Genomic DNA, 17,972 nt, shown 5'->3' with positions numbered 1-17,972 from the left:
AAAGCCAAGCATTTACAAGTGCTGCAATACAGCATCTGAAAAAACACTCCATGTACCGCCAAGGGGTCAGAAAGCAAAACAAATTCTTCCCTACATGCCCCATATCTGGAAGAGGTACAAGGGAAGACAATTGTCAACTGTTTACAGGCTGGCTCGGCCCGACAACAATTCATGAGACAATACTCTATGTGGGCAGAAATGCACTGTACTGTGGTGTAGAGATACTGTGCCCATAAATGTCCCACACTGATAAGTATTATGCACATTTCTCCCCTTACGCTTCTATTCTATTATCCTTCCACTTGGGGAAGGAGGAGATATATAAGAAGAAGAAGATGCCGTGCATTTTGGAGAATACAGTATTGTTCCGTTGCAGATTGAAAAGATTCAGACCATCAAATGACAGAAAAGACAAACTTTGGTCCAAGGGCTTGTACTGCATGATCTAGACAGCATAACAGAGGCCATTCCTGAGAGCCTCTAGGCGCCAGCACGGTATCTATTTAAACACAGGTAAAAACACAGCACAGTGGATGGCTTTCTCTTCCTCTTTAGTTCCCATTTAATGGTTACAACTAGACAGAAGCTGACAAGAACACCAACCAGTTACAAGCAACATCTACAAATGGAGAGCTTACTATCACCCCAGCACACCCCCTTGGTGGCACTCCAGCACCAGCTGATGTAAATTCCCAGGCTATTTCCAGTTCTACCACTAGCGCAGCACCTACCAAGCCTGCCAATGCCAGCTCAAACCACACAGCTGCACACAACAAAAGAGGCCTCAGCATCCTGCAAATCCCAACCCACCGTTGCACCCCAGTGGCTGGGGAGTCCCCATATGCACATGTGCCCCCTGTCAGGGACTCCTCTGGAGCCAAGGCAGCCAGACAACAAAGCAAAGGAAAACAGTAAGAAAGCTTTGGTTCTTCCCCCAGCTTAAGTCATTACAGACAGTATGAGTCAGTTAAATCAATGCATCTCTTCATGCAGTCACACCCTTCATGGGTCAGAACTGATTTGCATCAATCTAGCTTCTGTCAGATTGGACCAGAAAGTGAGATACTTAAACATCTTTGTAATTAAAAAAGGCAGATGACTGTCAGATCAGATCTGTTAGTGAAGATCTATCATATCGATACAGTCTTGAATCTGTCCTCTTAAAACTTCACACAGTTAGAATTTCAGAAGAAGAAATCCATTTAATCAACTGTGCAATGCTGCCCAAAGGGAAGGCTCAACTTTGCATGACCTTGTTTCCTGCAGGAAAATATAAACATACTAACATCATGGCCTTGGCAACAGATAGCATTAATAATATGGCCTTTAGGTTCAAAGCAACCAAACATGCAATATCGTATGAGCTTACTACACGTTTCAGAAGGCAGCAAGATTATAACACCTTCTAACAGTACACGAAGCTTCCAGAAGTTTTAGCTTGCTGTTTTTTTCCCCATTTAAGGCTCATTAATTCTTTTTCTTGAGAAAAAAGAAGCAAATCTCATTCTTTTTGTATCTTAGAACTTATTTCTTACCATTGCTGGAAAAGAGACAAAATACAAACCCTATCACCCCTGCATGAGAACTCTTTTTAAGGCTGGTTTTAATTTCATGCTTTTCCTTTATTTTCTGAGTTAAATAGAACAGAAAAATAGAAAAAAAAAATAAGAAAAAAAAAAGCAGAAGTATTTTAGGCATTTTCACTTGCTTTCAAAAATCAATCTCCTGTAGTCAGCAGTGCATGCCTCCATTAACCCCACTTGTTAGTGAGCACTTCAAACGGAAAAAGAGAAGCGTGTAACTAGTAGAAAATAAAAACACTTGGAAAAAAGAGAAAACCTATGTGCTTTGCTATACTTAGAGTTTAAAAGATGAGCTCGAGGTGTTACACCTCAGACTGAAAGTAGCACAGTGGTTGAGCAGAATAAGGTGCTACCCTGGAGAGCTGCTACTGTGAGGTTTGTGAATGTATGGTACCTCACCATTTACAACTTCGATTTGCAAAAAAATAAAGAAGTACTTAGAATAGGGCCATATCTAGCACAATGACTTTGCCTCACAAGTGAAATCTCAACTCAGACAGTGAGAACAAGGCCCAGGGCTTTTAGTAAAGACAAAATGCAGAATGAAATCTCCATGGACTGCCTCTAATTCTATTTTTACAAACAGTCAGGGAGCATAAGATCATACTTTACTCCTTCCCTTACACGTGAGATCAGAAAGGATCCATTTTTCCTGAGACTGAGAGATGAACCCAAAAATATTGAACTAAAATCACCAGCTTTCCTCACTCCGTGTCACAAAAGGGCCTGAAATGTTTGTATGTGTGTAAAGAGGCAAACTCACATGGGGCATTAGTAGCTATGATATTCTTAAATTAAATTTGCCAGGTTTACACTGTAAGAGCTACCTGTATTAAATACATGGTGCCAGATCCCAGCCTGTACCAATATCCTTGACAGCCATCTAAAGGTGAAAGGTAGGGGGGATTCTATCTGCTACAAGCACATTGAGCATCATCATTGACAGCCACACTTGAAGGGCCCACCTGATCTGCCTGTGTCTATGGCCAACCTGCAGCAGAAGGTGTTTGCTGTTCAGGTCAACGTGAGATGCTCGTATCACTTGGCTCTGGGCAGAGGGATCAGGCTCTGGCACTTCTCTGTTTTACCACTGATAAAATCTCCCTTCAAAGCATAGTTTTCCTGTTTCCCGTGCTTTATGTGTGACGCTGGACCTAACAAATGCTAGCTTTTATCACTTCAGTGATCACGGCAGCATCTCCTGAAGCCAACAGAAGGTGAGAACTCCATCAAACCCACTTGTCTTTTCATTAAAAAGCAATCTATAACAATAATAATCAACTAGAAAAAAAAAAAGAAAAAAACAGTTTACTACAATCCAACTTTTTTTCTTTTCTAATTAAAGCAAAGCCCAACCTTTACATTATGCTGCCCAAACACTCAAGAGTTTATTATGCAAACTGAAAATTTCCTTCTTCATGGAAGAAAAAGAGTAAACAGCATTGAACATTTCAAAACAACTTTACAGCAAATACTATTACTTTCAAGGAACTTATTTGATGCTGGACTTGTTGCTCTATTATTAGGTAACTTCTTAGTGTCCAGTTGAGCCCTAGGAAGGTACATATAGCTTATCTCAGAGTCCCACAAATAGGGAAACACTGAGAAACGGAAAGTAGGTACTGAAGCCCTGGGCATTATGCCCTTCTTTCCATCTGCAACCCCAGCATGTGGAGCGCCTCACTACATAACATGCTGAAGACATCAGAGTTCAAAGCTCCACACATCTCCTTACACTGGTTCTGTATCTGCCCCTGGGTTCTCAGGGAAAAGCTTACAGAAATGAATGTCTGTATGTGAAACATGGGACACCCTGTGCACATGAGCAAAAATGCAGCAGCTATGAAGGAACCCAAATGTCCCTTCCACAAGAGATTACCCACGCTCTTTCTGTGCACTGTCCAAAGCCACTGTCTATGCAGCCTGGCATGACGTTATGCTGAGATGCCAGCTCAAGTCCTGCAAGAACAACTATGCCAGCACCTCACTGGGACTCCTGTGCAGGGGAGCAGCCCTGGAGCCTTCCCTCTGCTAGGACACAGGGCAGCCCCAAGGGAAAGCTTCTTTAACAGACATCAAACTCAGTTTCATGAAGTTCAGGAAACTGAGTAAAGCAGTGAAAAAAAAAGAAAGGGAAAAAACAGGAACACAAGAGAGGAACCAATGTACAGAGCTGAACTGACAGAAGTTAAAATACTGATCAAAAAGTTACTAACCTCTGAATACAAGTAGACAGAAGCACACTGGATTAAGGTGGAGAATGCTAAACCTAATTTGTTCTAAAACAAAAGGCTAAGCAACTTTCAAATTGAGATCAGGCAAAGTGCTCTCATTTGCATCTAAGAACCAAAGTTAAGCTTTTAGGGAAATAAGAATCAGGAACCAGAACTAAAAAGGGCAGATATCAAACAAGCTCATCTCAATGAGACTAGGAAGAAGGGTGAGGCAATAGCCCTCTGCCTGTAGGCAAGTGAACCTGAAGGATAAACTCCTATACAAACGCAGCCCACTATTCTAATGCCACTTGTTCCTAACTTCATCCCACGAGTATTTCAGTTTTTAATTTTGAAAACAGAATTTGCCAGTTTGCAGGCACCCACCTGGTGCAGAATGATTCCCTTGCATCCTGCAATGTAGTAAAGGTAAAGCAACATATGAGCTCAGCTTACCACTGAGCAAACTTACCTACTCACTTCACATTCCTTTCTCAGACAGAAAATTACACACCTCGACTTACATCCTATTGCCTCACCAAAGCCTTTCCCATACAGCCTCTCATACAGCACACGGACATAAAAGATCTGCATGGAGCAGACAACTTGAGAAAATTAAGGAAATCACCTGCATCTTGCTGAGCTCCTTCTTCGTCCTAGAGCTACGGACTTACTGCTGGATAAAATGGTAACATATAAATACACATCTCTTTGGCATAGGACATGGCTGGAAATCACGGCAGAGATAAGCAGCGCCTGAAAAGACTATTTTCTTTAGCCACAGCCAATTGGCTTCTTCAGGAGACTGTTAACTGGAAAAAAAACCTTAAGGGGACTGAAAGGGGCAGGCTGAAGAAGAAAACAGGGAAAGAATGAACTAGAAAGAATGAGGGGAAACATCCAGCAGATTTCAGAGGGCACCACGCTCACATCCTGGAACCTGAAAGAAAGTGGAGGAGTTTTATCAGATACTTAATCAAGGAAGGCTTAGAGGAATGAGAAGTACTGAATATCCTAGATATCACATATCAGTACTGAATATCACTGGAGACAAAAGAAAGAGGTAGATGAAACTCTGGGGAAAGCAAAGGGACACTGATGCAAAGCAAACAACAAAACAGGGAAGGAAAGCTTATAAAAAGAAGATGAAAACCAGTGTCAGACCATACGAAATTAAATAAAATTCGTCTAGAAAGCAAAACAGTTATGATTTCCCCTAAGGGATTAATAACTCTGTTTCTTTTGATACAAGTTCACATGCGAAGACTATTTATTATTGTTGCCTAAAAATTCCAGCAAAGTAAAGTACAAGTATTCTCAAGTTGAAAGCATCCATGGGAAATTTCTCTTCCTGACAGCTAAGATCAACCAAATCAATCTGTTTCAAATATCACAGTATGTCAAGAAAGAACAGCATGAAGCAGCTCAGGTATTTTTTTTCCATCACTTTTATACTACCATGACACAAATGCAAAACAACATTCTCTGAAAAAGCACCAAGTTCAGGATTTTGTTTGGCTCCACACGAGTTCCCAGCAATCCAGAGCTGTTTGTGGAATGCGGCCACCCTGGGAGTCTTCACCTCTTTACTGAATGGGAACTAAGGGATCCTACCGGATATTAGCCGTTCATTGGGTAACGTGGCCTGTAAGAAGCTCAGACAGAAAATCATCTCCTGAGTGAAGTGGCGTTCACTTAAATGAATCTGCACGTTATCTTATGTTAAAAAGCGGAAAATCTCCAAGTGACAAAGTCCACTTGAATCCTGACTTGGTCCTTAATGAAGAGAGAGGAAAAATTCTGAAGGCCTCTAAGGAATGAATCACCCCCTTGGGGATAAGAAAGAGTGCAGCCCAGAGCAACGCTAGGAACCCAAACTGAACTCACTCTTTTGGAAAAGGCAATTAACAGACCTTGACTGAAGGGTTAATTACCTTTCTAGTTCCTCCAGTTGTACAGGCTTCCCTCCCAAAGCCCTCCTTGCCATTATGGGAAGCGCAGAAGTCAAAAGGCAGTGAAAGTCCAAAGAAGTGCAGCACCTCTCTGATCAGAACCAAAGGTAAGGTGAGGGCCATGAAGATTTCCAGACACAGACTTTCTCACACAACTATTTTTTTTAATTTCACGTCTGTGCAACAAGCATGTGTCAGGCCCATGTGAGTTTCTCCTTTAGTTAATGGATACGCACACACCACGATGAAAAACCATGCCTGCTATTATCAGCAGGTCACATTTTCTCTCACATCTAATTGAGCAAAACATGAACTCAGACCAAGTTAAGCATGGCACCAGGAAAAAAAAAAATAATGGTAAAGAAGCCTAAGTGAAGTAGGCAGAAAAGATCAGAAACGTAACAAGCAAGGACCAGAAACGTGCACCTCCAACTCTGATGAATGCTGAAGCGGTGTGGATTGAGTTCCCCTTCATTGTATGTTGCAAAGACGGATAAGGTGGTTGTTTTTTTTTTCTCTGAATGGACCAGGATGGACCCCACTACTTAATAGACTTCTTCCTTAATCCTCTTCCATGAATTAAACTGATGGCATTCAAGCATTCAAAAAGCAACAGAAGCAATGAGTCTTTTGGGGAAGAAGGGCAGTAGGAAAAGTTGGCTGACATTACAACCCATGAACAGAGGGAGACAAGAAAATTAATATCCTCACTCCTGCTCACTGCAGGGAAAAGTGCATCTACTAAAACTCCCACGCAGTTATCACATTTTTCCCCCTTTGAACTGGAATAGATGCACTCAGTGCCTCATTGAGCTCTCCTAATAAACAGACATCTCTCTCACCAGAATACGGACAAATTATCTCAGCAATATTTCTGGCTTGGTGTAATATACTAATCTATAATGATAACAGAAATGTACATATCACTGTCATCTTCAAAGCACTGTGCAAATACTAATTAACTGATCAATAAACACCACATCAGGGAGTGCTAACACAAGATTAATATGCTCATAGGTACTCAGGCAGATAATATTTACGGTCACAGCATTTAATTGATGTGCTTAATTTCACCTTCCAAGAAAGGTTGATCCCTTAAGGCAGGTCATCTGTCTGCCTGAAAGGGAAGGGTGAGAACCAGGAAACTGCAATTGACTCTGAGCCAGACCCCGCCTGACAGTGGAAAAAGCCACTTCAAAAAGTTTGGAATGTGCCCAGAACCTCTGCACTTCTCAGCCTAAGGAGGAGAAAACTTCACAATTACACAAGACGAAGTCTGAAGTGATGGACACTGCAAGGGAAATCTCTCGCATGTTAAACTTTAAAAGTAAACCTCGGGATGCAAAATAGATCTAAGGCAATTCCGTGATGGCAGGACATACCATTTGTTTTGTGCTACGGTCTGTTGAAAGCACCCAAAGGAAGAGCAGAAGAACATCCAAACCTGCACTCCTAAGCCATTCACCATCCTACACGTTCATGGTATCAGAGCCACAGAAACCCATGCTACCACTTCAGTCACCTTGCCAGAATCGTTAGCAGTTTGCAAATACAATAACCTGGCTAATAGGTTCTGAAAGATAACACGCGTCACAGTGCTGCATCTCCACGGCTAAACATCTCCTGTCAGTACATCCCTGTACAACCTGTGAAGAGAAGACAAGTTTTTGCTCACCGTATCTCTCAGCCTCCCTCCCCAGGAAAATGACAAGGATGACAACTGTTGCTGGGGAGCTCGCACTCTCAACAGCCCAACCGTTCAGCCTCAAGAAATAGGATGGACTTGAATTTGCTTCGACCCACAACTCTGCAAGGATGAACCTCCCTACAATGGGCAATGGCTTTCCCACAGCCTCCAACCTGTTCTGCAGACAGGCGGCAAAAAGCAAGACGTGGACAATAGGAAGCCCCCCAAAGTTAAGAGCTCCTACACTCCGTTACAGTCTGTCTGATTTTAACCCTGAAGAAATTATCACTCGCATCAATCACATGAAGACACAGTAGTGACAAAGCAGTGATAATTATGTTTGAAAAAATGACTATTGTGACAGTGCATGAGAATTTGGCCTTGCGAACATAGATACTGCACAGGAAACACAGATAGGACTGGGTGAAAAACCTGCTGTTACTTTTCTCTAACTTGTGTTAGGAGGTGGCAGAAAGTAGCTTTGCTTATCAGTGAGCTTTAAAAGCACAGTTGTTGATGCTCCTTTCCTTCCAATTGCAGTCTATCTAGATTAATTTCCAGGAAATGAGTGTAAGCACGAGATTCTTCCAGCATAGATTTTATACATAAACAGTTGGATGGATAAACAGGACACTAACTCAGCTGCACACTTTCGAAGCAGTAGGAAGCGAGGAAGCTTTTTCACTCTGACTTCTTAGGTGCACATTGGACAACTGCTGTCTGGGCTGTGTGGCGGTGGTGAAAGAGAGGAGCCATGCTTTAGCCATGACACATGAGAAGGAAAAGAAAGGCACATCAAGATGAAAGATTTGTTTTAAACTGCGACAGGGGAGGTTTAGGTTGGATATTAGGAAGAAGTTTTTCACCCAGAGGGTGGTGACACACTGGAACAGGTTGCCCAAGGAGGTTGTGGATGCCCCATCGCTGGAAGCATTCAAGGCCAGGCTGGATGTGGCTCCGGACAGCTTGGTCTGGTGGTTGGCGACCCTGCACATAGCAGGGGGGTTGAAACTAGATGATCATTGTGGTCCTTTTCAACCCAGGTTGCTACTGTAAAGAATTAATAGCCCCTACACAAGCGCTGTTATTAAATCCAGTATTCCCCCTTGTAATACCACATGCAACTGCTCATATTCCTGACAATGCAGGTCATTTAAATACTTCAAAAAGCAGGCTGAAAGCTCTCCACATACATTTGGATTAAGAAATTTTGCAGGCCCTTGAGTTGCAAGGTTTGAGCTGCATTTAACACTCAGGACTATCATATATCAAAGAGCCTGTTACTTTAAAGAGCTGAGTGCCTTTCCTAGAAGGCAACCAGAACTTTTTTTGGAGGTCTCACATCACCAATAGTTATCACACACAGACATTAGGCAACAGAGATAACGCACCGTAACTTTCCCTACTCTGGACCCAGTCCTGGATAATGAGCATTAATTACTTCAGCTGGTCCAAACAGGGCTTTCCAAAGTTTCACTCTCAGGCTGTGACCACAGCTGATTCAACGAATTTAGCAACAACTCCTCCTTGCAAAGCATCAATTCTCCAATAACAGAAGTCAGCATATCTCCGTCACCTCTTATCTGCAGCTCACTCTTTACGTAAGGCTGCAGCTTAGTCACTGACCTGCCAGCTCTCACACCCTACATAAGAGTTTCCTTGGTGAAATGCCCCCACTGGGAAGGAGGGAGGCCATGGCAGCACTTGGAGGAGGCCAGGAGGAAAGCATGTCCTTCCGCTGCACAAAGCCTCCCTCCTTAAGCTGGTAAGAGACCCAGCTTAAAAAGGCTTGTGTTCCAGAGCCTGTGTACTAACAGCAGTTTTACCTTTTTGTTGTTCTCTTTTTTCTCCTTTATTTTAACCACTCTTTTATTTTAACCACTGTAACCTTTTTATCCTCTCACTCGGGTCTGTGCATTTGGGGTTGCGTTTATATGAAACTAGAGCAAGGAAAGCCTGTACTGCTAAAACTTCTATAAATCTCTACCCAAGGAATTGCATGGACACGTTAACTGTGAGTAAAATCAGCACAAACTGAATGGGATTTTTTGGTTTTCCTTCTAACCTGGAACAAGCAATGGTGCCCAAGTGACCCTGTTCACCTGCCTTACAGAAAGACATGTACTGATATATACTTCAAAGCTTTGGACATAAAACCCATTCTATCATTATTATGAGCTGAGCTCCAGTCAGGCCAGCTTCCTTTTCAAAGACGTAACTTTTTGCAAGTTAATATTTGTGGACAATTTTGCATATGGAGCTTCCTATCATTACAGCTGAGCACCTGTCATCATTGAAGAATCAGAGAACCATTCTTCAGAAAACACAGGCCATCACCCATTGTTAACATTCCAAAATGACTGCCTTCTGTCTTCAATAATGTTGAAGACACGAGTGTGGTTTTTTGACAGTAAAATACTATCATCAATCACATAAACTGAGCTGTATTTCAACTCCTTGTGTCTGTAATTCAATTAGCATGAAGGCTGAAAAATCTCTGCTTTAGGGCTACTTTGAAAAGACTTTGTGGTAGCTATTTCTAGCCGTTTAGTAGGAAATCGTGTTCAAGACAATTGCAAATAACTTTGCATCATACTTGACCTGAGAAAAATATAGAGAAAGGGAAAAAAAAAAAAAAAAATGATGCTTTTCCTTCTGTTTCCGAAGAACAAATGCATAGTAATATCCATACTTGAAATACTCCTAATTAACTCCAGCTTAGGTCACTAAATTAACCCGGATAAGATGGACCTGCATATCCTTACAGATATTTTTGTCTCAACTTTCCTAAATTTCTTACTGATGACTCATGAGTACTATGAACTAACTACAAGTATCCCCGTCTTGCTTACAAAGGATACCAACATTTCTTCAGGTGAGACACTTCAGCTTATTTATCTAAAGAAAACTTTAAAGTAGCTGGATAAATAAGACACTACAGTACTCCAGTAACTCAGTAAATCTCAATAAGTTTATCTGTTCAGGTCATTTACAAATGCATACTGCACAGCTACAACTTCCTTCTATGTTAACACATTCAAATGAATACCCAAGAATCAGAAGCCCAAGAATTGTATCAAAGGGGAACAGCACACCCAGTTTTAAAAACAAAACAAAACAAAACCCACAAATACCTCCATGTTTTCCCACGTCAGAGCATAATCCACCGTATTAAGCAGGAGGCTGATGTGAAACATAGGTAAAGATAAGTGAGGAGAAATATTGTACGTTCAAAGGCACCTGAGATTTGCAAGTTGGGTTTGTGATCACTCCCTGACTATCACATATTCTCACCATTTTTTTGCACATTTCAAACCAATATAAGCATTAAAATGTTAGCACCGGAGTATATATTTTACACGCCCCTTTCTTTTTTGTCACAAGTACCCATATCTGTTTCCTAGGAAATCGAGTATCTTCCTTTCACCTCCGAATGAAGAATTCAGTGGCACTGAAAGATTTCTATCTTATATATGTGATTTAAGGAGCAGAAACAAGGCACACTGATCAAGGACAAGAAGTTCCCCCCGTTCATCCCTCTGATAATGCAATGCTATTTGGCAGTCATGGGACGCTGGTTGAGAACATTTAGATGATGGGCAAGATGAGATGTGGCAAGGATGAGAGCCAGCCTGGAAGAAATCCAGGCAGAACAGAAGAAAAATAACTCCTGGTAGCTGAATCAATGAATTTGACATGAAAACAAAAGGGAAGGTGGGCAGTAGCTGCAATAGTGAGAGAATAAAGAGCACAACTTGTTTTTTAAGATAACTGGGCAAGTTTGTCTTAGTAAGGAAAAGAAATGAGATGTAAAGGAACATTTTTCGGGTGAGTGACCTACAGGCAGCCTGAAGGAGTGAGCATAAAGGAGATGTGGAGGTGGGGTTGAGTCACTGGGGCAAATGAGTGAGTCAGAGAAAGAAAGCAGATGAGACGTATCAACATCTAGTAAAGGATGCAGGAGGAGAGGGCTGTAGGAAGAAAGGAAAAATGAACAGGATGCTATGGGGAGAAAGAAGCTCATGTTGCAGGTGCCAAATGTAAATTTATTTTGGAATAAATACTGCCATTAACATGCAAGCATCTGAAGAGAGAGCTTTCTACCAGTCTTCCCTTTCCTACAAATATTTCCAATCTCTTTTTGTTTTGGGGTATCTGGGAAAGATTTTGACATTTTCTTCTTCAAGAATCATGGGGATTTGGTTACTGAACGGCTAGAAGGTCATAACTCCTCATCTACCGAGTTTCAAAAAGCATAACATTGTTGGCAAATGTTTATTACTTTCTCATCTGTGCAAAAAAATGTGCATGCTTCACGCACTGTTTCTCAACAACTCAAGAGCAGTGAACTTATTCCAGTTAAATACCTCAGGGTCATTCACTGGAAAACCTGATCTTATTTCAGTCATAATTTTCGGTAAGAGCACATTTAGAATTGCTATGCACTGTATCAAAGGTAACTTTAAAAAAAAAAAAAAACTGCAAAACAAAAGGCAGGATTCAAATGTACAGTACTTAGAGCTGTGGTTATGACTTGTCAATGCTCATAATATTACCAAGGATACCTGTAACGTAAAACTTCCTTCTAAAGAGCTAGGTGAACATTGGATTTGTGAAAGCAGGACTCTTCAGAGTGGTAAGAAAGCAATGCAACTCTATACTTAAGATTTCCATAGCTGTTTATATTTATATTTCATTTTCTAAAGATGCTTAATGGCTAATTATTAATCCTGAATCAAAGTTAATAGCCTTAACTCTATCTCAAATTAATTCACTCTGATTTTATAGAGAACCCAAGGGAGGAACAGCAGAGTAGAGACGAGTAGTAGAGAAGAGAGCCTTTGCATTCTAAAACTTAAGGGAGATTTCAAGAAATTCCCAGTAGCAGCTAAACTCTCTTCCACAAATTTCACTAATAACAAGCGCTACTGAAACCACCACTAAATTTAAATACTTAACCTTCAGTTGGTTGATGAAAGCTCAAGTTAAGCTACCTTTCCGTATCTAAAGCAAGTGTCTGCATACTCTGGATGTGATTTTTTTTCTTTCTGCTCTGGTATTGCTCCTCACAGATGTCAGCAGCCAACTGGGTCTCAAATACTACAACAGCTAAATTCTGTCCCTGGACAGCAGATATTTGAGGACATCTCCCTGCCAAGCTCCAGGCAGCTGGCTGTGCAGCATGGCTGTGGGAGGGCTAGCAGAAGGCCTTTCCTGCCACTTGGCCTCATCATCTTCCATTTGCTGCACCATACATCCTCTTTACTACACAAACACTAATTTCACAGAAACCAGCAAGAGTTAATAAAATCTGCAAAAAATAATCATGGTGGGAGGGAAAGGAGATGATCAGAAGACAGAAAACTAGGAGACAAAAGAGGCTTGGCCCGCTGACATCCACATCCAACAGCATTTCTTCAAGCAGAGCAAGGAATGCATTTTTCCCTTGCAAAGTATACTTGTCAGAGATGTTTGAATTCTTGCTTTCTGCTGCAAAGTTTCTTCTCTGCTGTCTCCATAAAGATCATGCAGTCATCAGCCATAAACGTGGCTGAGCTAGGCAAATTAATAGTCATTTTTGAGCTGAAGACATAAATCACTTCTTATTTTAACACACTGGAAGACTGGAAGGGGATGAAAGAAGGTACATTGGTTACATGGTCTTTATACCATCACTGTCTAAGTCCAACTTGACATAATTTTTTCTGACATCTCCATTCATGTAAAATTATTTGAAAAGAATTTTTTAATGATGTTTTTCCTATCTCTTCTTCTTCTTTTTTTCCACTTCATCCTTTTTTCCAATTCTTTCTTGGTATCCTAGAGAACACAGCTCTGTTAAGCTTATTTCATCGCTGCATCTTCCTACATTAAGCAAAATGCCTACACATCCATTCCCTCCCACCTGGCTACCCCTCTCATTCCTTCATTCTTTCCCTCGTGAGAAACACATCTGCAAAGGGAAAAACACTGCCTAAAGCACGTGTAAGCAACATTTCTGCCTTAGAATGGGCAAAGGCACATGCCATCCACAACACCTAACGTGACAGCCACTCTCCACACCCTCAGCTTCTTAGCTACCCCTGGGGAATCCCAGCCCTGCAGTAAGAGTAAACTTTCTGTCAGCAGTATGAAATTCCTCTCTAATGAAGACATCTGAATAGGCTACAAACCAAGAAAAGATGGGAAATCAGTGGCACAGAGAGAGCCCTTGAGACAGCTCTGCCAGAAGAAGAACAAATCACACGCTCCTAGAGAAAATCTCATGAGAAAGTGAAAATATATTACTTCTGTTTGTGAAGCACGACAACATTAATGCTAATCCAGGATCCCTGGGCAGCCCTTATGTGTTTGAGGACAGTAGCCAGGGCGGGATGCCTGCAGAGTGTTAGAGGTCCTTCCCACTCTGCCACCTTACCACCTCTATCCCCAGCAGCTCCATCCTATTTCTAGCTGAAATTTGATGCTTAAAACCATTTTGCTGCCTAATAGATCTTAAAACCAGAAACACTGAACTCAAACAAATCTGTTCTCTTACCTAATGGGAAGATTATGCTGTCTAAAAAGAGAGCAACGTAATACTGCACAGATTGTATTCAAGAATATGTAAAATCCCAGTCCCTTAAAACTATTTCAGACTTAGATACGCTTGCTTCTTCCTATCATAGTTTTATCATCTTACTGTTACTGTTAAGTATACTGTGAACTGGAGGGTTAATGGTTCCACACAGGCCACCTGTCCTGACCCCACGTCACACCACCATGGCAGCAGCTCTGCACCCTGAGCAGCCAGGTGGGTGCGCTCCCATCACACAGCAACAACCAGAACCAACTAGCTACTTCTCCTTACAGGTTATTTCTTCTGCGCTGGAAGCACTGTATTCATGCCTCCCTACCACCAGCCTGTTCTCTGCTAGGGCAAAAATGAACAGGGGAAAAAAAAAAAGGTACAGTGTGTTTGTTCTGCTTCTGCTAGCAGAAAGCGTTTAGGCACCCATGGAAGAGTGGTTAAAATGTGTGTTCAGACAACATTAATTACAGTGTAATATGCACAAGCATACCCTGAAACCAGTTTTATATGAGTGTTTACAATGGAAACAGCTGCATATTGGCCTGACTACATAGCACAAACAAGGTCACTCGACTCTTTGCACCAGGGACACACAGCCACTGGTTTGAACTGTAAGCATTCAAATCCATCTGTTCCCCAACCTAAAAAGGATCCTGGAGAAGTCTGAAAGGGGATCTTATCAATGCTTGTGGATACCTAAAGGGGAGGTGTCTAGAGGCTGGGACCCAACTCCTTTTGGTGGTGCCCAGCAACAGAACAAGGGTCAACGGGCACAAACGGAAACGGGAACACGGGAAGTTCCATCTGAACATGAGGAAAAACTTCTTTACTGTGATGGTGACAGAGCACTGAACACACTACCCAGAGAGGCTGTGGATTCTCCTTCCCTAGAGATATTCAAAACCCAACTGGATACTTTCCTGTGTAACTTGCTGCAGGGAACCTGCTTTAGAAGGGAGTTGGACTAGGTGATCTCCAGAGATCTCTTCCAACTCCTACAATTCTGTGCTTTGCTACAATTAGGCCAGGTGCAATGAGGGCGGTCATGATTGGCTCCCAGTTCTGTCCATCAAGAGTAATATCTAAATAGTACTTGACAGCTGATCTTTCTATCAGGAATGCCAAGCCAGCTAATATTTTTTTCCTACCTTTTTCAGATTGTCGGACTATTCCCATATCCTATTTTTCTTCTGCATCTTGTCTCTCTATCTTTTGCATCTTGTGCCTATGCAGTTTTGCTTCCCTATGCCCAGTCTTCCATTCACGCTTCCATTGCCACTGGCTCTCATTCATCATATCCCTTATTTCTATAGTACCCTATAGTTTACCCAGATTCATGCGCTTACATGACAAAGACTTGGGCTGCTATGCTAGTGAATGCTCATGAAGGAACTGGGATATAACTTGCTTTTTACTATCTCTTATCATCTGCAGATCTTCTGTACAGAATAAAGAAATACACGGTGCTCCATAGACACCTCACAGCATTTTGAATGTCAGACTTAAGACTAAAGAAACAACCTCCAGGGCTACTGACAAGAGCTATTACAAGTTGGACTAAGGTTCCCAAACTCACACTGTAAGACCGTCATCCGTAACAGGTGTGGCAGTTCAGGGTCTTATTAATATGCAAAGTTCTTAATTACAAAGCAAAGCAAGCAGTTCTATCAGTTCACCAGTAAAGATTACCTGAGAATCTCGCTGAGGATCCTCATCCAAAATTCAAGGAGTACCCCTGCTGTTATGGTACCATATGCAGATGTGCTTTCACATACGTGGGCACATTGCATTAAGACATTACTGACCCTAGAAATTCATTGCTTCTATACAGCTGGCAAATCCTCGTTGAGTTGTCCATTATTGGACATCCATGCTACATTCTTTAATCAATTTAAGTCACATCATTCTTCTACATTAAAGAAAAAATGGCAACATCACACTGTGCGTTATGTTTTTCTTGTCTACAGCAGCCATGAGGCACAGGCCATGCAGCTACAGGCAGGTATTAAACTGCTCCACTAGGACCTGCAAATGTGCACATTCTACATGAAGACGTTACATGGAATAGTATCATCTGGATCCCTTCTGCCTTCACATTCCACATTCACTTGTCATTGACTTATCTTGCACAAGTTTGGGAGAAATGACTGTCAGCTCCCGTACTACTTACTCAAGGACATGAAACTATTAGAGAGTGTCCAAAGGAGGGATACTAGTATGGTGAAGGGTGTGGAGGACAAGGTGTGTGAGGAGAGGCTGAGGCCCCTGGGTGCGCAGAGGAGCTGAGGGGAGGCCTGATAGCAGCAGTGGCTCCCCAGAGGGAGCGGAGGGGCAGCACTGAGCTCTGCTCTATGTGACAGCGACAGGGCCCAAGGGAAAGGCATGGAGCTGTGTCAGGGGAGGGGCAGCTGGGGGTTAGGGACAGGGTGTGCACCAGAGGGCAGTGGGCATGGCCCCGAGTGCCAGAGTTCATTGAGTATCTGGACAGCGCCCTCAGACATAGGGTTTGAATTTTGCGTGTCCCTTTGTGGAACCAGAAGTTGGACTTGATGATCCTTGTGGGTCCCTTCCAATTCAGGACATTCTGTTATTCTACACGTGCTCAAAATTCAGGTCTTCTGCAGCTCAGTGAGGAGTTCATGCGCACAGTATGTTCCCAGGAGGCATAATCACAGCCTGCAAACTATGCAAGAGGCTGCTTATCATAATTTGCCTGAAAACAAAGATAAGAGAAAGATGTATTCTTCTTGTCACCATCATACATAGAGGGAGAGCTCTTCGTTCATCACTGTTCAGCATGTTCTGCTGATGATTCAGGCCCCATCTCAGGAGTGCAATATTCTGTATGATGCGAACATTGGAATGTTATTTAAGCAGCACTGACTGACAATCTCTGTAACTGATTACATGATTATGCTCATCGCTAAAGTTTAGAAATCAATGAATGCATCTGGGACTCCAGTGCATTCTAAAAAACATGATACACAGCTACTGTTATGGCCATTCTAACTTTTTTTTTTTAATTATCCCTATCCAAAAATATCCAGATAACAAAAAAAAAAAAAACCCAAACTCTTTATACACAGCATTTTAAATATGATAGCCAGCTCATAAGACCAGTGATCAAGCAAAAGGTTTCTTCATGGAGGTACTGGAGCAGGTCCAGAGAAGGGCAATGAGGCTAGTGAAGGCCTTGGAAAATGAGCCCTATGAGGAGAGGCTGAGGGAGCTGGGGCTGTTTAGTCTGGGGAAGAGGAGGCTGAGGAGAGACCTTATTGCTCTCTTCCAGTACCCGAAAGGTATTTACAGTGAGAGCGGGGTAGTTCTCTTCTCACTGGTGACAGGTGAGAAGACGAGGGGAAATAGCCTCAAGTTGCGCCAGGGCAGGTTTAGATTGGACATCAGGAAACACTTCTTTACAGAAAGGGTGGTTAAGCACTGAAACAGGCTCCCCAGGGAGGTGGTTGAGTCACCATCCCTGGATGTGTTTAAGAGCCGTTTGGATGTGGTGCTCAGAGATCTGATTTAGCGGAGGGTTGTTAGGGTACTATGGTTAGGTTGTGGTTGGACTTGATCTTTGAGGTCCTTTCCAACCTGAGTAATTCTGTGATTCTATGATTCATATTCCTATAACACTTCCTCAACTATCTACAGCTTAATGTTTCAAGGGACACTATGAATTGTATTAGCAAGTTTTGCTGTTCCATTAGCATTTTCTGTTTTATTTCACTTTCGGTATCCCTTTTTTAGTTGGAATTTTTCTGCTTTGCTCTAGAACAGTGATAACGTACAACAAGTCACTCTGTTTCATCAAGTATTACAGTATTTCATTAAAAATGATTGTAAAAGGATACATGTTCCAGTCAAGGTTTAGCACACATAAAGGAAGTGACACTTTAAAAAAGAGAAATTACAAAATGAGAGAAAAGAACCGACCTACCGTTACTAAAATAGTTACAAAAACAG

General features: G+C 42.0%; 1 protein-coding gene across 5 annotated transcripts in view; it reads right to left on the bottom strand.

Annotated features, from left to right (window-relative positions):
• Positions 1–17,972, bottom strand: part of ARHGAP6 (Rho GTPase activating protein 6) — a 309,403-nt gene that overhangs the window by 85,485 nt on the left and 205,946 nt on the right. The window contains exon 1 of one of the 5 annotated variants that reach the window (XM_040662392.1): positions 4,425–4,518. The exons of the other annotated variants lie outside the window; for them this stretch is intronic. Coding sequence (XP_040518326.1) covers positions 4,425–4,430 — 6 coding nt within the window. The 5' untranslated portion in view covers positions 4,431–4,518. Of the gene's footprint in view, positions 1–4,424; positions 4,519–17,972 lie in introns of those variants that run through there. 5 annotated transcript variants of the gene reach the window in all.

The sequence above is a fragment of the Gallus gallus genome, chromosome 1, assembly GCF_016699485.2.
Source record: "Gallus gallus isolate bGalGal1 chromosome 1, bGalGal1.mat.broiler.GRCg7b, whole genome shotgun sequence".
In the NCBI taxonomy this organism is placed as follows: domain Eukaryota; kingdom Metazoa; phylum Chordata; class Aves; order Galliformes; family Phasianidae; genus Gallus; species Gallus gallus.
The sequence above is the reverse complement of the archived record's forward strand: the minus strand, read 5'-3'. Positions and strand labels throughout refer to the sequence as shown.